Source organism: Cryptomeria japonica, chromosome 1 (genome assembly GCF_030272615.1).
Source record: "Cryptomeria japonica chromosome 1, Sugi_1.0, whole genome shotgun sequence".
Taxonomy (NCBI): Eukaryota; Viridiplantae; Streptophyta; class Pinopsida; order Cupressales; family Cupressaceae; genus Cryptomeria; species Cryptomeria japonica.
Window position 1 is genome coordinate 199,386,479 of NC_081405.1, and position 27,686 is coordinate 199,414,164.

The following is a 27,686-nucleotide window of genomic DNA, read 5'->3' on the forward strand; positions in this document are numbered from 1 at the left end:
TTTAAAGACTCATGCAATTCTTAATCTTAAAACAATTCTTAAAACATAAAAACGACTATTTTTTTTTTCTAAAATTCAAATAATCTTATAACAGAGATAATTTTTTTTCATGACAAGTCAACTCCATAAAAATAAATCCTTGGACCTTACCGTAAGACTAATTTCTCTTACCTCTAGACCTTTCATGGATTAATTAAATTAATTCGAATCTTCCACCAATATGCTCACTACACTAATTCAGGTCATCTCCTAAAACAGAAACCTCTCGAGCTGCATGCTTCACATGGTTATTCTTTTTCTGCAGTTCCATGTAAGTTATGATATCTCAAATTCCGCTTCTTCAGAGCACTGAATCCAGAATAACTCTTCGGCCTTTACAGAACAATTATGGGCATTCAAAATACATCCTATTGCCGCGGAATTCATCTACTTCAAGGTCATTTGAAAGAAATTATTCCCTGAAGAAATTAATACCCATCCAAAATGTTTCACGAATTATTAGTAATTTGCAGCATAGGAATTCAAATGGGAAAATCTGTGGGAGAGAAAGGTGCACCCGGTACAGGCTCTCTTGCATTTCCAATGAAAATGATCGGCACCTTGCGGACAAATGTACTGAATTCAGTACAGATATCACACCAGGTAGTGCTGTGGAGAGAATGGAATCTAAGGAAAGTATATCCAATGGTAAGGACATGATTACAACTGAAGAGGGCCACGCTGAAAATCTATCACTAAATGCTGCCAAGGATGAGGAATTGGAAGACCATAGTGTAAAACAATTACACTTGGAGAAGTATGAGAGTATGTGTCAACAGATGAAGGGTATCGCCCTGTTTGCAGGGCCTGCTCTTGGAATATGGCTATGCGGGCCTCTTATGAGTCTCATTGATACAGCAGTTATTGGCCACAGCAGTTCCTTGGAACTAGCGGCACTGGGTATGCATTAATTTCTACAACCTTTCTAAGATAGCGTTCTCGTATGTATATTTGAAATAATTTGTGTTTTTGCCTTTTCCAACCAATGATTTGTGTGAAGGAAATTATATTCATGATAACGCTAACTGTGGAACATAACTGCTCACAAGATCAACGCAATTGACCTCTGAAGTGCTCTGTGTATAACTGATGCATAAGCCATCTGTATCAGCCTCAAAAAGATACTAGAATGTGCAAATATTGCAGTGGTACATCTAATACAACACTCCCATGTGAAGGAAAAGAAGAGATTCATAAGGAAATACGGGAGAGACAAATGAATTTGAGTAGAATCAACATTTTAATACTATTTGGTAGAAATGTCTATAGGATAATGTGTTTTTAGTTTTTACCTTGTACAGTTTTGCCTTGTGCTTATCCAAATAAATCACGGTTTGCATCTTTAATTGGTATACAAGAAATATATAAAAAATCCCCAAAAATAAAAGTTCGTGACTAACAGGAACTTTTCAAATTTCTACCCGTAAGAAGAACTTTTCAAATTTCAAGCCCTGAACAGATCAATACGAGTGCTAATAGAAGCCATTTGTGGCAACAATTAGCAACTGAAGAACTCCATGACTAGAGAAACTCATAAAAGAGATAAGGGCTGTATATAGAAGAACTCAAATGCTTATAAGAAAGGTAATGTCTGTCATGCCTCTGAAAATGAGATTCACCTATAAATTATTGAATGCACTCTCATTTGATTCAAATGGTTTTCAAATTATGCAATGACTGCTTTATTGTGTAAAAAATGGAACACATGCTTATTATTGACTCTTCATTATTGTACTAATCTCCATCGTATAATGATTATGAAATGAATTTGTTGTCCTCATTTTTGTTTTCAAAAATGAAGGACCATTACATGAAATTTTTGTGAAAAAATGAAAATTTTACTCTATGGCACGCTTCCCGATGCAGAATTTTGACTAATCCTTGGATTGGCTTAATCCTCAGTCCATCCTCGAATTACGTTTCGAATTTCATCGCATTCTGGATTCGTTTGCTATGTCTTACCTTCAATTTCGGGTTTTTTCTCCTTGATTGCAGGTGGAAAATTTTCCTTAAACTGCAAGTTTTAATGATTTCCATTGTTTTGGTCTTTGTAGGAAATTTTTAGCTAATTACAAGTGCACTTTATTGAAAAATAAAAACTTGTAATTTGCTTTTTATTTCTCTCTTGATGCTTTTTGGTTTTTTTGGTTAAAATAGGGATTTTTTGTTAAGTTACAAGTAAACTTGTAATTCTTTTCTAAAACTCCTACTTTAATGGTTTTTGCTTGTAATAGGGATTTTAAACCCCTATTACATGTGTGCAAGTGAATTATAACTTGTTGTAGGGATTTTATTTTCCCTTTACAAGTGACTTTAAACTTGCACATCTCTCTCCAAAACCCGATTTTGCCTAAGAATGAGAAAAGTGACATTTAAAACTTGCTATTTGGTCCACAAAACCCGATTTTGCCTATAAATTAGTGCGATTTGGAAGATTTTAAACTTGCTATTTCATCTAAAAAACCCAATTTTTTCCTTATAGTTGAAAAAGTGCATTTTAAACTTGTTATTTCCTCCAAAAAAACCCGATTTTCACAAGTGCATGCAAAATCGAACTTGCACTTCTTTTTCAAAAACCTGACCAGCTATTGGAGTCGAATTTGTTGAAAGATTCAATCGATTTTTGAGGAGAGATTTTAGGAGAAAGACGTTTTTGCTGGTTATAAGGCATTAAAACAGGAAAAACATGTTCTTCAAATGCCACGATTTACCTCATGAAAGTGCCACGATTTCACTTCATCCTTGGGCATTTGGCTTTGGGACTCTCCTACATGGTATTTCCTTAGCGATTTGACCCTATTTTCTTGCATCTTCAACCATGTTTTTGCTGCTAAAGACATTTTTCAAAAACGTGGCTAGGGTTTGGGATTGCGGTTTGTGTTTATTTTAAGAGTTATTCTTCTTCATTCCAAGATTGATTGCATCTTTTGGAGAGGCATTTTTCAGTTTGAAACAAGGTATGTTTTCTTTTCTTTCCTTGTTTCTTTTTCTTATTTTCTTGTTTTCTTATTTTCCTTTCTAGTCGTAAATTTGTAAATATGTTGTTCTTGCCCCAAAAATCGGTTTTGTGAGAGAGATTTTCCCCCTTCATATGCAATTTTTTGGATTGCATTGTTCTTCCCCATTTTCCTTCTTTACTTGTATTCGAGATTTTAAATCCCGATTACAAGTTGGCTGGAAATGTTTGTTCTTCCCTTAGGTTAAAGAATTTAACCATTTTTGGTTAAAATTCCAAGTTGAAAAAATGTGAAATACCCTTCCTTTCAAATTTGGGATTTTAGAACCCGATTACATGTTGAAAAGTTCTTCCCATTTTCATGAAAATGACATTCCCGGATTTTCCCATTTTTATCCATTCATGTCACCCATATCCGTACTTTCCATTTTCGTCATTTTCTGCAGGTTTAATTCTCATTTTCCATCCATTTCTCCATTTGCAAATTTACAAGTGTACTTGCATTCGGGTTTTAAAAATCCGATTGCATGTATGCCCTTTCCAACTTGTATACTTGCGAAAATTTCCCCAAGATCCGAAATTGGTCAAAGTCAAGATTCCTCTATTTCCATTTATTTCCCCTCTTTCTATCACAAAATCGTGAAGTTCAAGAGTCGAAGTTTTTCCCATTTGAAGAAGGAAAAATGTTATTTGCAACTGAATATGATGTTGCCTTAACATTTTTAAGTCTTCATCACAGTATTCCAGGTCGTCTATCAATGTCAGATTTGCCGTCATCTCCAATTCCAAAAAAGATGAAGTAAAAATATGACAAGTACCAAGACGAAGTTGCGCCTTCCCAAGTTTCCTCTCCTTTGGATCGTATTAGAGATATAGAGATAGGGCATGTAGATATGTCAGAATTTGTCAAAAGGGTTGAGGATCTGCAAGATAGCAATATGCAGCAGCTGTTGGACAGCCATATCCATCATGCATCTTCTTTCCCGGTGGCTGCCCTAGAACTTGGATTTGTTCTCGCTTGCGCCCATCACTTTGACAAGGAAACAAGAATCATTAATAATGATGATGGCGAAGCAATAATCCGCCTTGATGCAGACGCAATTGAGAAGGTCTTCAGAATACCTCCCGCGCCTGTTTACATGGAAATCTCCAAAGAGAGTGCAATTGAGTATTATGTGAAAAGGGAAAAGGATTGTAAACAACATATCAACAGATGGATCCATGAGCCTCGAGCCGCCTTCTCAAGGTGGGCTAAGTTGTACCACTGTGACTTCAAATGGGAAATAGGAGACATCATAACTCTCCTCAGCAAGATAATGGGCCTTGAACACTCTAATTTTTTCTTTTCTTTCTTTGTTTCTTTTTCTTATTTTCTTGTTTTCTTATTTTCCTTTCTAGTCGTAAATTTGTAAATATGTTGTTCTTGCCCCAAAAATCGGTTTTGTGAGAGAGATTTTCCCCCTTCATATGCAATTTTTTGGATTGCATTGTTCTTCTCCATTTTCCCTCTTTACTTGTATTCAAGATTTTAAATTCTGATTACAAGTTGGTTGGAAATGTTTGTTCTTCCCTTAGGTTAAAGAATTTAACCATTTTTGGTTAAAATTCCAAGTTGAAAAAATGTGAAATACCCTTCCTTTCAAATTCGGGATTTTAGAACCTGATTACATGTTGAAAAGTTCTTCCTATTTTCATGAAAATGACATTCCCGGATTTTCCCATTTTTATCCATTCATGTCACCCATATCCGTACTTTCCATTTTCGTCATTTTCTGTAGGTTTAATTCTCATTTTCCATCCATTTCTCCATTTGCAAATTTACAAGTGTACTTGCATTCGGGTTTTAAAAATCCGATTGCATGTATGCCCTTTCCAACTTGTATACTTGCGAAAATTTCCCCAAGATCCGAAATTGGTCAAAGTCAAGATTCCTCCATTTCCATTTATTTCCCCTCTTTCTGTCACAAAATCGTGAAGTTCAAGAGTCGAAGTTTTTCCCATTTGAAGAAGGAAAAATGTTATTTGCAACTGAATATGATGTTGCCTTAACACTTTTAAGTCTTCATCACAGTATTCCAGGTTGTCCATCAATGTCAGATTTGCCGTCATCTCCAATTCCAAAAAAGATGGAAGTAAAAATATGACAAGTACCAATACGAAGTTGCACCTTCCCAAGTTTCCTCTCCTTTGGATCGTATCAAAGATATAGAGATAGGGCATGTAGATATGTTAGAATTTGTCAAAAGGGTTGAGGATCCACAAGATAGCAATATGCAGCGGCTGTTGGACAGCCATATCCATCATGCATCTTCTTTCCCAGTGGTTGCCCTAGAACCTGAATTTGTTCTCGCTTGCGCCCATCACTTTGACAAGGAAACAAGAATCATTAATAATGATGATGGCGAAGCAATAATCCGCCTTGATGCAGATACAATTGAGAAGGTATTCAGAATACCTTCCGCACCTGTTTACATGGAAATCTCCAAAGAGAGTGCAGCTGAGTATTATGTGAAAAGGGAAAAAGATTGTAAACAACATATCAACAAATGGATCCATGAGCCTCGAGCTGCCTTCTCAAGGTGGGCTAAGTTGTACCGTCGTGACTTCAAATGGGAAATAGCAGACATCATAACTCTCCTCAGCAAGATAATGGGCCTTGAACACTCTAATTTTTTTGAGCCTTGGATGTACCAGTTCATCATGTTCATAAGACAGTCCCATCATATATCATGGGGAGAAGTCATCAACGATGCCTTGTGTGAACAACTTGCAGTAGTCCCTTCCACCATGACTTTCTATATGAATTCATACCTAGTGTACTTGGCAACATCATTTAGACATTTTCCAGGTCTTTCTACCAAGGGTGATCGCTCTCTTATACTAGTTTGGGAATATTATGATTAGTTGCCTTTGAGACCCAGCAGATTGCATTTCAAAAGAGTCCAAGATGCATTCTTTGGTTACTTCATGTGTCAGTTTGACAGAACTGTGAAGAACAAAAGGGTATTAGATGAGGCATGGGAAAGGGTGAGTGAGTATGGATGCTTGTTTCTACAGTTCTCGACCTTCACCTATATGATAATCGGATGCTATAGTGGGCAGCCATACATGCTTCCTAGATACCCAACTAATAAGATCATTCTTATGGAGTTGGGAAGACAAATCATGGCTGTCCATACTCATCAGTCTGTCAGACATAAGGTTGGAATGGGGATCTCTACAACAAACCCATTAAAAATTGGCCGGTATTCTCTTGTCACATCCGTTAAAGCCAAGGCCATGGAGACTGAAATGCAGGATATTAAGCTCAAAAGGTTTAAGTCCAGAGCTGATTTTGATTACCGGAATATGAAGGAGAAGATAAAAAAATCCTTTGTGCACGTGCATCGCATTGAGGATATCTGGGTAGATCTTCGCATAGAGGTCGGGGTTTTAAAGATGGATTACTGCAGGCTCACTGTTGAGTAGGTTGTTGATTTGAACTTGGTGGACATTCCACAAGGGATGATTGATGATGGGCATGTACTTGATCCTGAATATATTTCACGAAGGGTTGAGGAAGCTCCACTTCCTTTAATCCAATGGTCACACAAGGAGTGCATATCCATTCTTGAGAGATTTAAGCCTATCTTGGCTAACACCAATGCTTGGCTGAAAGGTAATGCTATTAGACTCATAAAAATCAAGATTGGAAAAGAAGATGATTCTACGGGGCCTCTTGGACGTAAGTCTGAGATATAGGTTGACAACAAGGAAGGCGCATCATCTTCGGGCACAAGGATCAAATTGCGAGTTAGTCGGGAAGTAGTGCTTCCTCCTGAGGAGGCGACAGTTCGTGGAAAGGAAAAGTCACGATTTCATATTCAGGTGATCGATCTAGATAATCCAAAAGAAGGGCAGCAATCTGATGATGCTCCCAAGTCTCCAGCATCCGACTCGCCTCATGAGATTATTCCTCCAGTCTCCATTGAGACGCCCCTTTCTCCTCTTGACTTGCTTGTTGATGAATCTCCTCAGAATGCCATTCCTATTTCGGCATACGAGCCACCTCCTGATCATCAACAAGAGAATGTGCAGGAAGTTCCTGAAGATATTCTTTCTTGTGTTCAACTGTCAGAAATTGATACTTCCACTTCTGATTTTGAAGAATTCATGAGGCAATCTTCATGCCCATTGGTTACTGAGCAAACTGTGGTCGCCATTCAAACAAATATTCCTCCTAGGATGACCACGGTTATTCAAACAGAAACTGCTTCTCCTTTGCCTACAGTTGCTACTGAAGGAGAGTTGATGGCTTTACCTCCATGGCTTAGTTCTTTTACTCCAAAGAGGAAGAAGCAAGAAATCTCACCTGATGCCTTTGATTATCAGCAACTAAAACAGTCCAGATCCAAGGTTGCTAAAAAGGCCAAGACTATCTCCAGAGTAACTGTTGACATCAACAAGATGAAGGTAGCTGAAATTGTTGAACCCATTGTAGATAAGCCACTTGAAGAAATGTCAGTTGTTGATTACAAAGTTACAAGGATAGAATTGGGTAAGCAAACGCATGAGGTGATTAAACATGATGCTCAATTTTCTGTAGCTTCATTGGTACAACGCTATGATGAACTTCTAGCAAAGAAAAACAAGCTAGTAGAGGAAAACCGACAACTTATGGCAGTTGTTCATAAAATCACAAAACCTGCTGCTGAAGGGAGTAACTCCATAGGTTCTTCCGGTTCCCAAGAATCAATTCGTGGAGTGGAAAGGGCTGCTCAAAAGGTACAAGCACTGGATTCTTGGGTTGATTAGCTTCATGATCTATGTGCACAAGTGATGAAAGCCATTTTTGAGATGATGTCTAAGTTGGAAACCGTTGAAGAGAAATTGGATCAGACTTCTGATACTTTCAAAAAGAATCTGGAAAGTGTTGAAGGTAGTTTGACAATCTGACGTACCATGCCCCAACAACAGTTGAGCGTTCTACAGGAGCATGCCATCATCTCTTCCAGGGTCATGTACTTGGAATTTGAAGAGCTTCTGGAAAATAAGGCCCTTGTTCTTAAATCCCTCATTGAGGAAATTGGTGATACAATGAGATTACGGGGTGAAGTTTTCCGAGATATTGTCTCTCATTGTGAAAAGGCCTCTTGCAACATATTAAGTCAGGATGTAGAGCTGATTCCAGAAGAAGAAGTTCTTGCTGATTTACAGATGAGGATTCATAATGAATGGAGGAGCGAACAATTTTCGGCCTCTTCAATTCAAATGTGGACGAAACACCAAATCTTTTTGCATGAAATCCAGTCCATCCTAGAGAAAAACAGCTCTGTGCTCCTCCGATGCCATGATACCATTGTGAAGACCATGGTTGTTGCCAAGAACATCCATGAACCGGATCCCGATGAACTACAAATGATTATCCAGAAGTTTGAAGGATTTGTGTCTTCACGTGCTGCAACTTAAGTGTTTTTCAACACTTAGTTGTATTTTTCAACACTTAGTTGTATTTTTCCACATTTGTAATCTTTAGTTGTAGTTTTTCTTTTGACAATTTACATGTAAAAGTCTTTTTGTATTTTTCCACATTTGTAATCTTTAGTTGTAGTTTTTCATTTGACAATTTACATGTAAAAGTCTTTTTGCAAAACGCAAGTTAACTCATTACTTGTATTTTTGTAATTACATGTAAATGAACAACAAGTTGTGTTCAATTAAGACTGTAGTTGGAATAAGTCTTAGTTAGTTATTGAATAAGTCTTGGTGGTTGAGAGAATCTCTCAAGTTAGTTAGGATCCTCCCACCTTTTTCTGAAGGCTCCTCTTCTATAAATACTTGAGGGCTCTATTGTAATTTTTATCTTTTTGGAAAGCAAGCAAAAACTTTGCCAAATTTACAGCAAAGAAGTCTTTGAGCTTTCATGTGTGAATTCAAGAATTGAAAGGAATAGAAGGAAATTGCTCAAGCTTTGAGTCTTTGTGCTACATACTTGAGTTTGTGTTCTATATTATCTTTCTCGCAAGTGTTCCTTAAAGAGCTTAATCACATCTGATTTGCAGTCTTTGTGCTGCAAGTAGTTGAGATTAATATAGATTAAAATAAATATTTTGTTGAGAGAAGCTACAAGTCTTTGTTCTTTCACTTGTTCTTGGGAGAATTTAGGAATAGATTTTGTGAGAAATAGCTGTAAGTCTTTGAGCTTATACTACTTCCCATTGTTTTAAGTAGAAAAGAATAAGATATTCTAGTCTTTGAGCTGTTATAATTTGTTCTTTATAGCATTAGTATAGAAAAGGGTAGATAGGACTTCACATAATCAAGTCTTTGAGCTTGATATTGCTGTCCCGTCCCGAAGGAAGTGACTGAAGTCTTTGTGCTTTCAGGAAACTTCATTTCTTTTCTCTCATTTCACTTTGAAAGTGGTTGCTGCTGTTTATATCAAATCGCTATCTTTTTCTGTGAAGAGAAAAAGATATTGTCTTTCTTAAAAGAAGAAGAAAGATTGTTGTCCCATCCTATTTTATTTTCAAAGTTGTAGTTAGATAGGGGGAGCCTTTGCTTAATTAGGAGAGTTTTACTCACGGTGTGGTTGAAACCACAATTTTGTATATTTCCCCACGTGTACAAAATTTTCAACCAATAGAATTACGATTCATTAACTTGTGGATGGAAGCTTTATTTTCATTCTTAGATACAGTTTGCAACTTTGCATCTGAAGTTCTGATCACACTTTCTAGTATAAATATGGAATTGAACAATGCTGTGTAAGTATGGTATTACACTCCGCACTACATTACCAGGGATTGTACGATGAATCGAGAGTCAAACAGAGTACATAATGTTAAAGATTCTATTTCGTTCAAATGTGCTTTTTTTTACTTTTCTTTGTAATGTCCCCATTTATGATTATTCTAATATCTTTGATAGCTCCAGCGTTTTTTGGAGAGTGCCAACCTTTTTGGAATGGAGTTCAGATTTTGGTGTTGTATTTTGGGGATCAAGTTGAGTCTGTTGATTTTTTCCGGGCATAGTTTCGACATCTCGAGTGCATTCAAATTTCTTGGAGGAATATTCTATCTTTGAAAAGTGTCAAATTTATTAAGATTGATCTGCAGTGAATTTCAGAGTATGGTGGAGTATTCAAAATTCACTTTTGGGTTACTTTTTTGCTTTTGCAACTTTGGTTACATGTGTGGAAAATAATTTAATAATTAAATAACTAAACAATGCCAAAAAAGCAAAGACAACTTATATTAATTATTTAATAAGGTGAAGTTCAAGTGACTACAGTGCTAGAAAAGTAAAAAATATGATAGTCATTTTATGGAGCAAAAAGAATCATTATTTAAAAAGTGATTTTAAAACATAATTTCCAAAAAGTCCCACATAGGGTTATAAAAGAGGTTGAAGGGACTCATTTGAATTATTCTTGGTTGTTCATTTTGATAAAAACATTTTTGGGATTTTGAGTTGTTTAGCTTTTCAATCCCTAGGATGAAAACCCTAAGGGTAATTGGTTTTGGTAGTGAGAGCTCTGCCCTAGCTGATTTGTAAGTGACGGGTTTGCTTCAATTCATCTTTCTCTTGCTTATCCCTTTCCGTTCTCCTTACCAGCCTAGTGGCAGTCACTTGAAAGTTATGGACATCTCCATCTCTGCTTGGAGGTCCCAAATCCAACTTAGTCAAATTAAAGTCAGCTTTGGTAACCTGACTAGGCTCTTTTTGCACTGATGGATGTGCAGTTTTTATAAACAAGTTCTCTGAATTCTCATCCTCAATGAGCCTAGAGATGGTCTTAAACTTTTTGGGTTTAGGGGACCTTTGAAGGAGCTGTCCCACTATGTTATCCTTTAGTAGGCTCACAGGTATAGTCTTTCTCTTCTTGGTCAATGTATTCTTCAACCAAGATGGAGAAGTGGAACCCAAAGCTTGTGATAAAGAATCGAGAGAAAACTGAAGAGCCCTCGTCAGTGGGGGAGTTTTTCTTATATTTTGTGAGTCGAATGGAAAGGAGTCTTGTCTTTTTGAGGAGTTTTCTCAGAATCTTGCGAAGAGATAGAGGTGTTTATTTCCATTACCTCAATTTCTTGTTCTTGTTCATTTGTCTTCTCTTTCCCCTATCTTTCTCAGTATCCTCTTCTTTTTCTTTCTCAGCTTGCTCGTCTGCTCCTGTATCCTTGGGTGGACTATCCCCACATGTATTCGTTGGAGTTTTCCTCTTCTCAAGTGGCTCATCTTCACTTGCACTTCCTCCTGGAGCAGCAGTTTGTTGAGTAGGAGTATGCACTATTGATGAAGAGTTTCCTACTGAAATTGGATTGGCTTGTCCTCCAGTCTTTTGCCCTCCCTTTGTATAGATCTTTGAAGCATTTGCCTCCATAGCCAATCAAATCTATGTCCTTAGAACCACTGCAACTTTTGACTGAAGATCCTTATGCTCTTAGAGACTCTAAGAGTCTATTGGGACTATTGTTTGCACTTGAATGTGAGAAATATAGATGGGATCGATCAAGTGATTCATCATCTTCTATGCTATTAATATCCCGCCCTAGTTTGAATGTCAAAATTTCCCTTATGCTCATTCTCATCCAACTTCTCTTCCTCACTTCATAATCATCTAAGCATTTTGCCAAATAATCCTCCATATGTGGAATATGATGAAATGTGGGGCCAAGCTGCAAATTGTCCTTTACAGAATCTTTACTGTCAAAAGGAAACTTGTAATCATCTTAGATGGAGATAGTATATTTGATCAGATCCCTTTCAATGTTAAGGGCATCTGATTAAGACTTACATGAGTAATATCCAAGCCCAATAGGGAATTGGATTCCTGCTTTCTTCCTCTCAGCACATCTTTTGTTTACCTCTAAGACTTGCTTGCATATTTCAATCAGAATGAATTTATCCTCTGCATACTTAAGCAATTTGTGAGGCAACCCATCAAAACCCCCTACTTTGATGTAGGTAAATCTTTGAAATTGAATGAAGTGGCTTCTATAATGGTTTACCAATTGAATGGCCCCAAGAAAACTCCTTTGGCCCAAATCCCGTTGTAACTTCCTAACTAGCCTCATTGTGAATACATTATTCACCTTTTTGTACTTGTGATAATTCTTCTCCAATTGAAGGTTAGGGTAGTAGTTGAAAATCTGAATATGATCATCAAAATCTTCCACATGCCTAAGTCCAGGCCATGGTCTTGTGCAGGCCAATTCATATAAAAGGTAGGACATATAGAGAAATTTATTAGAGGCAAAATTAGAAATCATGTAATGAAGTTTGTCATTGATTAGGCTAGCCCAATCCAAGTATTGTTGTCCAGCACAAATGATTTGTACAAAGAACATCATCCATTCTTCAAACTCATGAGCATTCATGTTACCTTTTAGCCTATGCAACAATATTATGATATCTGCAATTTCCCCCTTGAAATGAGACTCATGCAAGTTTTTAGGCAGTTGAGGCTTTCCTTCCTTTGGCATGGCAAACCATTCTCTGGCAATTACATTTTTATATTGCCATTTCTTTATACTGAAATGTCCCTATGAAGTTGTGAAATCAAAGTCTACATACTCTGCCCTCTCAGGTAATTTGAAGCACCCACTAATTGTAGCTCTGTCAAGTGTTATAAGCAATTTATGATTACTTGTTCTTATCTCCCTATTGCTTGGATTGTAATGTTTGATGCATTCTAATACTAAATCAGTACATTGCACGGTTATTGGGAAAGCAACAGCTTCAAGGAGACTGCTCTTTGCTAATCTATGGGTGATGGGATGCCGGTTTGGACTATTTACTCTTTCTCAAACTCCCTTAGGTTAATATGCCCTATCTTTGTATCCCCTATCTAGGGCAGTGTGCTATCTAATTTGGACAAGTGCTCATAGCCTAAATATTTATTCTTCATTTTTACTGCTTCCTAGCTCAAAACAACTATCTTTCAATTCTAGGAAAAAATTGGCAGAGTAATGCCTAAGTTTCTTTGATTTCTGTTTTGAGTATTTTGAAAAATTGCTTGATATAAGCAATGGAGATAGTTACTGGAAGACTAGAGATGTGCACTTACCATTTTGGATGGTTTTGAGATAGATTGGTGAAGCCTTGGTTCGTCCACAAACTCATTGCTTTAATCTTGCCCTTAGCACTCTCCAAATCCACGATGTTCGCTTGCAATTGCCTTTGAATTGAGCAATTTGAGCGTTTTTCCTTTATTATACCCTTGCATTTACTTCACCCACCTCGGCTTTGATAGTCATTGATGCAGGGTAGCCTTTGCTTGCTCGTGCTAATAATGAAATTTGCTTTTTGAAAAGGAGGTTTGGGCTTTGGCTAGATTCTCGAAACCCCGTCGAAGTCCGATAGAGGTTTCAAAACCTCTATTGTTCTTTGCCTTGTTCTTTTTATTCTTTTTTTCTTTTACTTCATCTTCTTTTTATTCCTTTGCTTTGGGTGAGCTTTTAGAATTTTTGGAAGTTTTGAGTTATATGTTTGCCGCCGACAAGGTTGTGGAAACCTTGTCGGCTTCTAACGAAGTTGTCACAACTCTTTAAATTTTTGTCTTTGAGAGTTCTTCGCTAAGAGATTTTGGAGTTATGCGTTGTGTGTTGGAGATCGACAAGGTTGTGGAAACCTTCTTGACTCTCGATATTGGTTTCAAAACCATGTGTTTGTGCCGCTTTTTGAAGGACTTGTATCTTTTGAAAACTTTGTGTTTGGAGGAAAACTTTTTCAGAAAACCACCGAGTTGTGGAAACCCCAACAGCTTCCGAAAAGGTTATGAAAACCTTACTTAAGACTAATGCTTGGGGGAACAAAAGACTCTTTGAAAGCTTTGATGATTGGGAGAACAAAGACTTCATTTGATCCATAATAGGTTTGTTGTCCTCATTTTTGAATTTTCAAAAATGTTACAATCCTTACAAAATTTTTGCTCAAAATGTGTCATTTTTGTCTCCAAGGCACGTTTTACGAGGTGCAAAACTCACATTTGTTAGTGTCAAATCTTTGGGGGTTGTCTTTGCCATCATTGTCCAAATTTTGGTGAATTTTGGTCTTTTTTTTCCTAGCCTTTTGTGCAATTTTGGGTTTCAGAGCAATCATTCTAGGTTGAAGATTTTACTCTTAAGGCACGCTTCCCGAGGCAAAATTTTTGCTTCTTGGTGAATTGGACTGATCTTCGGTCTATCCTTGATTCACGTTTCAAATTTCATCATGTTTCAAGTTTGTTTGCTATGTTTTTTCTTCAATTTCAGGTTTTTTCTTCCTGATTGTAGGTGGGAAATTTTCTTGATTGCAAGTTTTATTTTCTCTTGTTTTAGTGTTGTAGGGAAATTTTAAAACAATTACAAGTGCATTTTATTTAAAACTTGTTACTTGTAACTTACTTTTTATTTTCCCCCTTGCTTTTTATGTTTATAAGTCATTTTAGGAGCTTTTTGGACAAATTGCAAGTGAATTTAAAATTATAAGTTTAAAAAGAACTTGTAATTTCTTTTAAAAGTTCCTACTTAAGTGATTTTAAGTTGTAATAGGGATTTTATTTCCCTATTACAAGTTTTTGTGTGTTGCTTTTAGTTGTAATAGGGATTTTATTTCCCTATTACAAGTCTTTTTGAGTTTTTTAAGTCTTTCTTTTAAGTTGTGTTATTTTTAAACTTGTAATGGGGATTTTATTTCCCTATTACAATTTGTTTCGCTCTTTCTTTTTGTCATTTCTTCCCTAAAACCCGAATTTGCCCAAGTGAAAGAAAAAAGTGAAGTAATTAAAACTTGTAAAGGGGTTTTAAAAACCCGATTGCATCTTTGGAGGGCACATTTTGCTTGTAGTTGGAGATGAAGAATCCGATCTACACATTTGCTCCCACAAATCCATTTTTTGTGGCTTTCTTCCCCAAAATCCGTCCAACATTCATGCAAAATCGCTGGGAATCAATGTTGGTTGCCACATTTTTCACCAAAAACGGATTGGGCAAACACGTAAGGCGTTTTTAAAGATGTTTTTTGCTGGTTCTTTTTGCATTTCGGGGGCTCCTTTTTCCGCCATTGTTGCCACGTTCTGTATCCAACATTAATGCAAAGTGTTTGGCATCGAACATGAGTCTTCTTTCCATGCCGTTTTTGGAGGAGGAGGTTGAATCAAAATCCGTTTTTGGCTGCCAAAGGTTTTCAGCATATCTATTTATAGATCATTTCATTCTTCCCATGCTCATTTGTTTTGGTCTAGGCATTTGACCAAGCAAGGATTCGGGTTTCTAAGTGATCTTACCAAATGGATAAGTTCTTTGAATGCAATTTGTAAATTTGTATGATTTTCCCCTCTTTCAGATTTTTCCCATTCATTTGATTTTAGGTTTTACAAAGCTGATTACAAGTTGAAGTTTTTCCCTCTTTCCAAAGTTGTCAAGCTGAAAATGTGTCTTTCCTTGTCACATAAAGTTTGCCATTACTAGTCAAAATCATTCTTTCCATTTTCCCCTCATGTCAAAACCCCATTTCATTCATTCATTTCACACCTTCATTCATTTTTCCCATTTAAAGTCTACTTGCAGTCAGCCTTCCAGAACCCAAAATTGGTCCAAAATGCACTCAAAAAACACTTGAAAATGAGTCTTAAAGGTCCAATTACAAGTGCAAACTTGTGGTTACCCATTACACATATGAAGCTACATGTTTGTCCTCCATAATTGCAAGTTAATGCTCTTGTTTTTCCACACATGTAATGCAGTCCTCAAAACCCGAAATTCACTTGTGAGCCCATTTTTGCATCAATTTATCCCTTCCTATGTCAGTCCTGTTTGCACACACGACCTACCAAATCAATGGATTAAGGTATGGGCCTTATTTTGCAAACATATTTCAAGATTGGAGGATGATACAAAGAAGAGATACAACAACAATTCATGGATGCAAATTATAGAATGCTTTCAAGATAAAGATGGTCATGACATGAAAAGAGGAAGGCAGCCCATTCCCTCCTGAAAAGCCAGTACTACCCCAAGCAAGAAGATAAGGTTGAAATTCATTGGCCAAGGACACAAAGATCATTAAGGATGCAAATTCCCATTCCGGTTCAAGATGTCTTCACCAATCCAAAATACTTCAAGTTCTAGCATCCTGAAGCGGCATGAAGATCATCATAGACAAAGGATGATGCAGTTGGAGTCGTGTCTTTGGACACTTAGATTAATTATGCATTTGTAATTTTGTTTTGACGAGTTACATGTAATGTCAAAAGTTATAATTGCAAGTGTCACTTTTACTTGCATTTTGTAAAATGTAATAACATGTAAAGCAACTACAAGTTGAGTTCAATTAGGACTGTAGTTGGAATAAGTCATGGTGGTTGAGAGAATTTCTCAAGTTAGTTAGGATCCTCCCACCTTTTTCTCAAGGTTCCTCTCCTATAAATACTTGAGGGGATCTATTGTAATTTTAATCTTTTGGCAATGCAACAAAATTCTACCAGTTTGCATGTGCATTCTGCTAGTTTGTATGTGCACTCTAAGACTTTGAGCTTAGATGTAAATCAGATTGCTTTCAATAAAAGAGGCAAGTTGTGTTGAGACTTTGTGCCAATTCAAGTTGTTATGTGACGACATTTTTTTGGAGCTGATTCTGATTTTTGTTCTATTGTTCAAGAGAGATTCAAATTCAATCTTGCAGACTTTTGAGCTGCTAATTGTATTTAGAGTTATATGTTTGGTTTTCAGATTTGGTCTTGCAGACTTTGAGCTGCTTATCATATTTGAAGCTAGTGCAGAAAGCTCAAGAGGGAAGATATCTTGTAGACTTTGTGCTGCTTCTATTTTTAAGACTTGTGCATGTAAAAGTGAAGTGCATCATGTAGTTAGACTTTGAGCTGCTACATACGGTGCTTGGTTACTAGAAAATCATCTAAAAAGGCTGATAGGAGAATAGATAGTTGAAGACTTTGAGCTTTCTTTCTGTTTTCCCGTCCTAGGGAAGTGACAGAGGTCTTTGTGCCTTCATGGAAACTTTGCTTCCCTTTATGTTCCAAAAATCCTACAAAAAAGTCTCATTTCTATATTTGTTGTTATTTATTTCCAATTGCTGTTACTTTTCTATGAAGAGAAAAGAGTATAGTTTTTCTTGAAAGAAGAAGAAAGACTGTTGTCCGACCCATATTAGATTATCTTAGTTTGTAGAAAGGGGGAGCCTTCCCTAAATTAGGAGAGTATCATACTCACACACTGTGGCTGAAACCACAATTTTGCACATTCCCCAAGTGTACAAAATTTTCAACCAATAAGGTTGTGAGAACCCTATTGGAGCTTGACATTGGTTTCAAAACCAACATAAAAAGCTAACAACTGAGACTTAAACATTTTAGACTTGTGAAGAACATTTTAAGAATAGAAATTTGTCAGGATTAGGATGGGTTGTGAGTGCCCCATGGGAACTCGACAATGGTTTCAAAACCATAGCTAAAGTCAGACTTTGAATAAAATGTAAGTATAGAATAAGCTTCAAAGGATTAAATGTGATTTTGATACCATGGACCTACCTTTAAGAACTCAAGACACTGACTTAGCCATCAAAGAAATAAAATGAAGGTTTTTGAAATGGGGTGCTAAAAACCAAGGCAACATCGTACAAGCTTGAGCTGTCATACTATCATTTTATGAGGTTCCGTATAGGTTTAAGGAGATAAAAGGAGATGATGTAGTGATTATTTGGCCTATCAACAGTGCTTGAACATCACTCTCCTGATGCTTTCCTTGATGAAAACAGCTTTGCAAAGTACAAAGCATCAATTCTCTATTCTCATAATTTTTTTCATGCCTTGCTTTATAATTTTGAGGATAATCAAACTGGTCATCTTTAGTTGTTGGTTTGAGAATTGCAACAAGCTCAAACCAAACATTCTGCTCAAGTGCGTGACCCTCAACAAAGTTTCTTTGTAAATCAAACTTATTTGTTTCATGAACTGGAACAACCTTTGCATATTTTGAATTAACATTATTAGAATGATCCAAAAGCTTGTCAATAGTTGCTGATTTGAACATCTCAGCATACTCAATTTCATCTTGCTCGTTTTTGGAAAATTCATTAGTGATTCCAACAATTTTAACATTTGCATACCTTGCGTTTGGATTTTCTGGGACTCTCATAATCCTCTTGAAGTTGTGAACCTTGTTGTTGCCTAACAACTTGCTTTTCATGGTCCATGAGAGCAACCTTTTCCTTAATTTTTTGTAGGTGTTTTTTTGCTTGAGAAGCTATCATTTTAGCTTCCTTGGCCCTCCTTAATTATTCACCACACCTTTCCTGGTTCATCACTACATCTTCTGTATTTGCTTGCAATCTGATTAGCATCTTTCCTACCTCAGGGTCCTTGTTCATTGCTGGTGTAAATGAGGGTGGTTCATTAATTGCCACAGATGCAACTTGACAGTTGTTGTGACATTTTCACACATCGCCCCATTGCAAATGGGGACCCCCTTCTTTTTAGGCCCTCCCGGTTTTTTTGGCTTGCGTTTTTGTGTTCTTTTCGCAGCAGTCTCGTCAGTCTTTGCTTTGCAGGTGTTCGAGGATCATATTGGTCAAGTCTGCCTTTCATCTGAGCAAATTTGGCTAAGTCTGGGACTTGTTTTGTGAATTTTAGGGTTTTTGCCTTGTCCTAGATTTTCGGGGTTTCTGTTAGGGTTTTGGAAAAATTGAACATACGACTGGAATTAGGACCCTTCAAGGAACCTCCCAGTAAAATTTGAGCCAAAACGGAGCAACTTTCTATTTTTAGAAAGTTCCTATTTTTTAGGGATTTTACTAAGTCTCGGATTGGTCTAATTTTGCCAAAAATTAAACTTACTATTTTTAGTAAGTTTCTATTTTTAGTAAGTTCTTTTCTGACCTATTTTGCCCAAACCTTGGCATTTTGAAACACTTACTATTTGGAAAAATCTATTTTTGGCAGGGTCTTCATAGGAAAACACTGAAAGCTGAATATCTCTGATGACTGAACGTTCCTGAAGACCATTTCTAAATCCGGAAGAGTCACAAGGTAGACAATTTGGGTCAAAAAATGGTTAAGTTTGGAACTCCTATTCCAGAAGAGGAAAACATGCAAAATCATCCAAGTCCAGAAATTCACATCAATCCACCAATGTCATCCTGATCCGAAAATGGCCTGAAATTTGACTAAGTCTGGAAATTTGGAAGATCTTCCAAAATCCAGAATTTGCATTATGATTCCTATGGACCTGAAACCACTCTCAAACATCCTGACCATGGACATGGCCAAAATGCGCCCAAGTCAGGGCTAGGGAGCTAAAACCAAGAATGAATTCACAAGTGCAAAAATCCACCTCTCCATGGACATGGCCAAAATGCGCCCAAGTCAGGGCTGGGGCGCTAAAACCAAGAATGAATTCACAAGTGGAAAAATCCACCTCTCCATGGACATGTTGAAAATGCGCCCTGATCTGGGTTGGAGCGCTGAAACCAGGAAGGCATTCATAGGAAGAAAATCCATGAATCCATGGGCGTAATGAAAATTTCACTTGAGCTAAAAGAATTGGAATTTCGCCTAAGGCACGGAATCCAAGGAGTCAAGGAGGAATAAAAAGTAGAATTCCCCTTAGGCGAATTTTCAGCTATGCTATTTTTAGACATCAAATCCCGGCCAAATATGAAAATTTTTATAGATTCAGAATCGGGACAAAATTCCCCATCCAATGAACCTGACTCCTAAAATTTAGGAAGATCCCTAAAAATAGGGATGTTGAAAAGGAGATATGGACAATTCACAAAGTAATGGAAATTCCTTCCTTCAAGACATAATTCCAGGAAAGGTGAAAAATTGACTAAGTGTTGGAAATTCCTTCCTTCATGACAGAGTTCCTGAAAAAGGTGAAAATTTGGCTAAGTGTTGGAAATTCCTTCCTTCAGGACAGAATTCTAGGAAAGATGAAAATTTGGCCAAGTATTGGAAATTCCTTCCTTCGGGACAAAATTCTAAGCAAGGAAGAAATGCACCCAAGGATGAATTGAACATAAAATTTCTAAGACAAGGAAGGAATCAGGGATGAACTGAACAAGAAATTTCCCCTCCAGGGAAAAATTTGAAAAAATCCATTCTCGGGCATCAAATCACATCCAAATTTCAAAAGTTTTACAGATTTGGATTCGTAGGAGAATTTTCTCTCTCCTGGACTGTGGAACCCTGATTTGGAAATTTTCCTAAAAAATAGGAAATGTGCAGAATTGATGAAAAACCTTCTTCAAGCAAGGAAAGTTGAGGAGACTTCAAGAAAATTCTTCTTGAATCGAATTTTCCATCTCCAACAATTCCAGATGTGCAGGAGCGGATATACGACGGCAGAGTCCATTTGCATGGCGAGGATCTATTAAACGCATGGCAGTATGGTGGCGCATTCATTGCCGGAATATTTGACCAAATGGCAACCTGGGCATTGCATGTTGAATTTATGGCAGATTCCTTTTGCACAGCCACCGCATGTGGAAATGATGGAGCATTTATGACATAATGGGGTGATTTTTGCATGGATGAATATTCAACACATGTTGGGCAAATTTGAAGGAGGTGGTGCATTTAATGCACAATGGATGCTATTTTGGGTACTTTTGAATTAATTGTATATGGGCATGATGGGTTATTAATTGGAGATTCCCACCTTGTTACATCATGTGTGGAGAATCTTTTGGGCAAACCCTAATTAGGGTTTTGCATGTAGCCAGGGCTTGAAGCCTATATAAGGGGTGACCCCCCACATTTGTAAAAGGAGGGAGCTTTGTATGAAATTGTTGCAATAAGTTTTTGAGAAAATAATAGTGAAACATTGTTCTCTGATGGTGTCCACTTAAATTATTTTTTCAAAGCTTGCATGGTTTCACCTTCCTCACTTAGATTAGAATTAGTTTAGTGCTTTGATTCCAATGGAGAATGTAATGGCGTTTGATGAATTTCCATGGTTCATACTTTTTGCATCTTGCTGATTGTAAGTTGCAGTGTAAAGTTAGCCTGAACCCCCAAATTTGTGCTAAGTTCAATTGTGAATAGTCGTTTGGATTGCGTTGTGTTGGGTATTGTTGACGTGTGTTTTGTACACAATCAAACACAGAATAAAATACCCAAGGGTACTTTATCTTCTCTTGAGTAAAGCCTCCGAATGTTGAAGATGTCGCGAAAAGGATCAATCGGGATGACTTCAAGGTTCTTGTATGTAGGGTCTCTACGCATGGATAAGCTCTCTGTGGTATGATGTGATTTGCTGGAATCACAAGGGGACTTACATTTAATGCCTGAACTTCTGATTTGCTTTGAATATTGCTGGAACACAGGCTTTTACTAGCTTTGATTTGAAAAAAGGAAAAAAGACGAGGGCGAGGAGAGGATCTAATCCTAATACTAAGGAATGTAGGAGCAATGATTGATCTTCGATGAAATTCTAACTTAGTCTTGTTTTGACATCGTTGGACCATCTCCACAAGGCTAGTGCGATCTTCGAAGGAAAGCTTTATGATGTTCAAATCATCACTGCAGGCATAGACACCATCATGCTGATGCATATCAATGAAGAAGCGATAATTGAAGTTAGGCTTAAGCTGAACGATTCGAGTTGACTACGCAAGGCAAGTCTGCAATCAACAAACTGCTAGTAGTATGGATATACAAATTTCACCATCAATCAAGCACATTTCTTCCACTCATCTAATAACATGAAATCAAATATGAGAAGTATAAAGACCATGCAAATTGTCGAATCGACCCATAAATTTCACCATTTCTTCAATGAAGTTACAAGTCTTTTACAACATCATCTTGGCAACAATCTTTGCCTTCTCTCTCTACTCTACTCTAATTGCTATTCTATCAACTAGCTAATCACCTTCTAACTACTCTCTATCTACTAACTGCTTCCAACTATATCTCTTATCTAACCATTACAAAATGAAATGCCAGGGCTTATATAGTGCCCACAATACAATTCGATGGCTAAGATCAATTTGAGATCAATGGCCAAGATTCAACAATGAAAACCCTAATTAGGGTTTGTTACAACCATTACATAACATTTAATGCTCGACCAATGAAATAATTGTATTGCTTGGACACATGTCCTCTTTGAAAAAAACGACCAATGGATAGCCGGGGTAGGTACATTGGAGTTTGTGCCACCTTCCATGAGTTAGGTACATTGAATTTGGACATGCTGAGGTAGACCACACTGACTGGAGAAGTGATGACTAGGATGCTGTTGTGCGTTGCACACGCCCCCTGTCGCCGACAGGGTCCCCCTTTCCAGTTTTGAGTTTTTTGATCGTCATCCCGAGAATCGAATCAGAGTTTCTCGTGTCTCCTCGAGCGAGTTCGTGATCAGCCCGTAAGCTGATCAACGTTGGAGTAATGAACCAATGAGCCCTTTTGACTGATCTGGCTTTCGGGCGTAAATACCGAGAGTTTGTTCCAAAATTTCAAAACTTAACATAATGCATCTCCTTTTCGGACCCCAGGTCCGAACTTGGCGAAAGTCAAGTTAAGGTAAAAAAAACGTTATGCGCTCCTCTTTTTGGATTTAAGTGTCCGAAAGTGAAAATTCAAAATTTAAAAGCGTAAGGTGGAATACCATTTTCGGACCCCAGGTCCGAAATGTCCAAAGTCAAGTTAAAACGTAATGCTGCGCGACCATTTCGGACCTTAGGTCCGAACTTCAACAAAGTGAAGTTTTAAAACATTGTGCAAACATCCATTTCGGACCTCAGGTCCGAACTCCAACAAAGTGAAGTTTTAAAACACTGTTCAAAAAACCGCGTTTTCGGACCCCCGCGTCCGAATGAAAAGGGCGAAGTTAAAGTTTTAAAAACACACGAAATGCATACTTCGGACCCTAAGCTCCGAAAAGGGCGAAGTTAAAGTTTTAAAAACACACGAGATGCATACTTCGGACCCCCGCGTCCGAATGAAAACGGCGAAGTTAAAGTTTTTAAAAGCAACATCAAAGACAACGTTTCGGACCCTCGCGTCCGAACGAAAAAGGCGAAGTGTAAGTTTTAAAACACACGAAATGCATACTTCGGACCCTAAGCTCCGAAAAGGGCGAAGTTAAAGTTTTAAAAACACACGAAATGCATACTTCGGACCCCCGCGTCCGAATGAAAACGGCGAAGTTAAAGTTTTTAAAAGCAACATCAAAAACAACGTTTCGGACCCCCGCGTCCGAATGAAAAGGGCGAAGTTAAAGTTTTAAAAACACACGAAATGCATACTTCGGACCCTAAGCTCCGAAAAGGGCGAAGTTAAAGTTTTAAAAACACACGAAATGCATACTTCGGACCCTAAGCTCCGAATGAAAAGGGTGAACTGAGGTTTTAAAAATGCAGCGCATGGCACACTTCGGACCCCCGCGTCCGAACGAAAAAGGCGAAAGGTAAGTTTTTAAAAAAAACGCATATCAAACATTCTTCGGACCCTAAGCTCCGAAAGGGAAAGTGTGGTGTTTCTAAAACAACATCGAAATGCATGCTTCGGACCCCCGCGTCCGAATGAAAAGGGAGTGTTAAGGCTTTAAAAGCAACCATATCAAACACGCATACTTCGGGCCCCTGTGTTCGAGCTTCAACAAGGTCGGGCAAGCAGCGTTTTCGGACCCTAAGCGTCCGAAATTCCAAGATGAAAGTTTAAAAACGAAGTCCAAAAAGCAAGCAAAACATTAAACGCAGAAGGCACAGTGTGTAACGCGGAGGTCAGGACGAGCACACCCGCGAAGGTTAGATTCGAGAACCTCCAATTCAAAATTCGAAAGGAACTCTTAAATCCGAAAACAAGGAGGTAATACACTGCATCATCCTCCCATCAACCATTTAAAATTCAGGTTGCTAGGCACAGAACCATGTGAAATTGATAAATCCTCTTTCATCCTCCAAACCGCGAAAATTTAAACAGGAAGGATAACCGTTGGGATTCAAATTTTGCAGGATCATCCGCTCGCCCCGTGCAACAAGGTCGGGCAATCACCCATCATTCGCTCCGATCAGGTAAGTACGCCTTATCGCGTATGGTCATTTAAAATGTGTGAATCAAATACGCAAATACGCAAAATTTGAAATGCTTAGAGTCTGCATCTCCATCATTCGAGCATCCAAAATTTAGGACTTATTCCCGGAGTTTGGCCGAAAACCGCATCTCTTTTCAAAATTCTCATGTTCTGCCTTTGTTAAAATTAATCCAAAAAATTCGAGAGTAAGAATGCTTAGTCATAAATCTTCAGGAATATGATGCTGTAGAAGTTAATCAGATTGTTAGCCCAGAGTGACATTTAAGCTAATCTCGGTCTGTTGAAACACTTCTGTTATTTTCTAACCCGCATCGTCATTCTCGTGTCACCTTGTAATCCGTGTCTGGCTGTGCAGGATAAATGCCTAAATCAGCGGCAGAATCATCAAAAACACCCGCTGCAGCAGAAACCTCACGAGCATCCAAATCAGACATCCCACGGAAAGTTGAAAGAATGAAGTATCAGTATCAGAGGGGAGGGTTAAGAGAGTCAAAGGTCCAGAGTATCTGGGACAACATTGGTGACACCGACCTTGGCCACATTGATATTCAGGATTTCAGGGATCGGGTCTTCTCACCCAATGCATATGGCAGGCCTAGGCAAATGCTGGAAAGTGGCATCGCCCAAGCAGCAGGTTTTCCTCCAGCAATCCAGAACTATGAGTTAGTAGTGGAAGCTGCTCGGCATTACGAGCCAAAGTCCAGATTAGTGCTTCTGGAAGATATCACTATTGCCGACTTCTCCCCTGAGGCTATCGGCGATGCATTTGATATCCCCTTTCCAAATAATCCCATAGCTACAACAATGGACGAGGCACAGGGGGCGTATGATATGAACCCAGCTCGATGCAGGGCACTAATTAACGAAGAATGGTTCAAAGAAAAAAGGCCTTCAAGCACCAGGATTGTGAAAAAGACCCCCAGAAGTGACTTTCATAATGAACATGGTGATATGGTCACCTTACTTAGCTGAGTCATGGGACTCCCTAAGTCCAACTACTTTGAAGAATGGATGTTCTATTTTACAGAACAGGTCTTTGCCGGAAAGTCTAAGTTTGACTGGGCTCAGATCATAAGTGATAACATCCACGCTCAGCTGATTGATCTTGAGACAAAGAAGTATTTCACCATGACCTCCTATTTGGTCTATATGTTCGCAAAGAACCAGCCACTGCCAGGATTAATAATGAAAGGTGAGATCGGGAATGGGCCTGGTCAGGTAAAGGTTTATGATTGCTACCCGCAGCTGCACTACCAGGATATAGCTCAAAGGGAAAAGAGCAGCCCGGCTTACGCGGTTGGACAGTACGAACGTGTCAACGACGCCTTCACAATGCGCCTAGTCAGGCTAATGCAGGGAGGGTTACACATAAGGCTCTCGGAGCAAGCTACCATTTTAGTGCAGAGGTATGGGGCCTGGTTTATTCAGTTCCCAAGATTCTCCTACATCCGAATTGCTGGCTTCGAAGGTGCCCCCCTTCGACTTCCGCGGTACCCAACCGATAAAGTAGTCCTCATGGAAGTGGCAAGGCAATCACGCCCTGCCGGCGTATTATTACGAGAAAGCAAGCAGGCTGGATTCGCATTTCCAATGATCATAGGCAACCATGATGTCCAATTGAGAACTCCCACCCTAGCAGAAGAATCCCTTGCAGAGCTAGCTTCTTATGGCCTACAGGAACATTTCCCAAGAAAATGTTTCGATCATGACAATTTGGCAAAGAGAGCTTACGGTAGGCGCTACAGAGCAAAGGAGTCAATTGAAGATTACTGGAAAAATTGCTCCGATGACTACGAAGTCAGGCGACGGGAATATTCTAGATTGAGTGTGCAGCAAATGCGACTCTTTGAGTACCGTCGGGTCCCGGATCAGCTCACAGACTCGGGGAATTGTCTCCAAGTCCGGGAATTCGAAGCAGTGAGGCATCTCTTGCCAGGCGTTGATTGGTCTCAAGACCCAATCACGGATTTCGAAGCAGTCATGGCAGCCCCGGCGAGATACACAGATCAATGGTTACAGCACCAGATCGAGAGGCTAGTCCATGAAGGGGTCCAGTTTACTTACCATCTGATGGGCAATTTCGACTCTCAGTCTTCCGAAGATGAAAGGACATCAGCTGAAAAACCAGAGAAAAGGAAGAAAACTAAGGCTTGCAGAGGGACTCGGACGTCCAAGAGAACAAGGAGGGAGAAGATTCCCATAAGAAGGCCAGAGACCACTTCATCTTCAGACCCCAGTTCGCCCGATGGTGCCATAGATTTGGATTGCATACCTGCTCCGCCTTCCCAGAGCGACATAGAGGCATTCCAAGCCAATGATCCTCCTGCTCCAGATATGCCGGACACCGAGCAAAAGGGTCCCAATCCGACTAAGCTGGGTGCCCAGATGGAGGAAGGAGAAATCCCATCCACCCAGGGGATCGAAGTGCATGAACCTACCCAGCAGAGCCGCCATGAATTACTACTCCTCCATGCAGCCAAGGACGACTCAACTGTCGAAGGGGAACAAAGAACAGACGAGATCCATGAGCTCGAGGGAACCAAGGAGCCACCATCACAGGAAGATATTAGACAATTATTCAGTGAGATAGGGGAGAACTCAGATGCAAACAAAGAGCTTCCTCCTTCTTCCACCCCTCCGATGGCGGGACAGCTGTTAATTTGTGATCAGCCAGTTGAAAGTATGGGAGCACAAGGTGCTAACTTAACCCTATCCTCAACCCAGACAGTGCCTCAAGAGTGGCTGATCGCCAGGGCTCAGCGTAGGGCCGCCACCAAGGCGCCCATCGACCTTGAAGACATCTTCTCACGAATGGATCAAACAAAAGCAAAAGGGAAGAAGAAACCGAGAACATACTCTAAGATAACCAAGGATGGGCAAAGGAACCGCACTCTTCATATTGCTACCCCGCCCGTAAACAAGCTAGCAGATCAAATAACCCTGGCAGATTATAGCATTACGACTGTCCCCATCGGACGAGCTACAAAAGAGCAAGAAAAAGAGGAATTTAAGGACTCGGTACAAAACATACTCAGACAGCTCGAGGAAATCACGGCTGAAAAGGACATGTATCGAGCCCGTGCTGAACAAGCCGAGGGATACATCGATAAGCTCCTACGGCCACTACACAACCCCTCTGAATCCCATATTCCCCCAATGGCATTGGCGCAGAGGACCACAACTGAATTTGAAGGAATCCGGGATACCGCAAAGGCTGTTAAGGAATGGGTGCAAGACATCAAGAAAAAGGGAGAACAGATCCTCAAAGAAGTAAAGGAAATGGCTCTCCATCGAGAGCTCACTCTCGTCAGGTTGTTAGAAGTAAAGAGAGAATCCCTCCACATGCATGAAGTAGCGGCCTCTACCCTTCCCCTCCTAAGAGCTCTTTTCTGGACACATACACAAATTCCCACACTGCCTGACATCTTGAGTCCCCATAGCATCAGTGTTCTCAAGGAATGGTATTGGACCGTCACCATGAAGAACGATGCCCAGGAAATTATTGATAAAGAAAATGACGCGTGTGAGGCGATTCTGGGGAACATGCAAGAACTAGGCAAGACCATCCTCCGATCAATGGTTTCAGGGTGGATAAATGACCTGTCCGACAGTGTAATCTGGCCGGATTGGGAGGGAAGATTGGGAGCAGATAAGGCTTCTTATTCCATTGAAGA

The 27,686-nt window shown here is 39.0% G+C and overlaps 1 protein-coding gene across 1 annotated transcript in view; it reads left to right on the forward strand.

Moving 5' to 3' along the window:
- Nucleotides 1-233: 233 nt before the first annotated feature.
- The window catches only part of LOC131070134 (protein DETOXIFICATION 46, chloroplastic), a 239,690-nt gene continuing 212,237 nt past the window's right edge, over nucleotides 234-27,686 (forward strand). Inside the window, exon 1 of the mRNA XM_058005669.2 lies at nucleotides 234-939. Within this exon, the coding sequence (XP_057861652.2) occupies nucleotides 318-939 (622 nt within the window). The 5' untranslated portion in view covers nucleotides 234-317. The remainder of the gene's footprint in view (nucleotides 940-27,686) is intronic.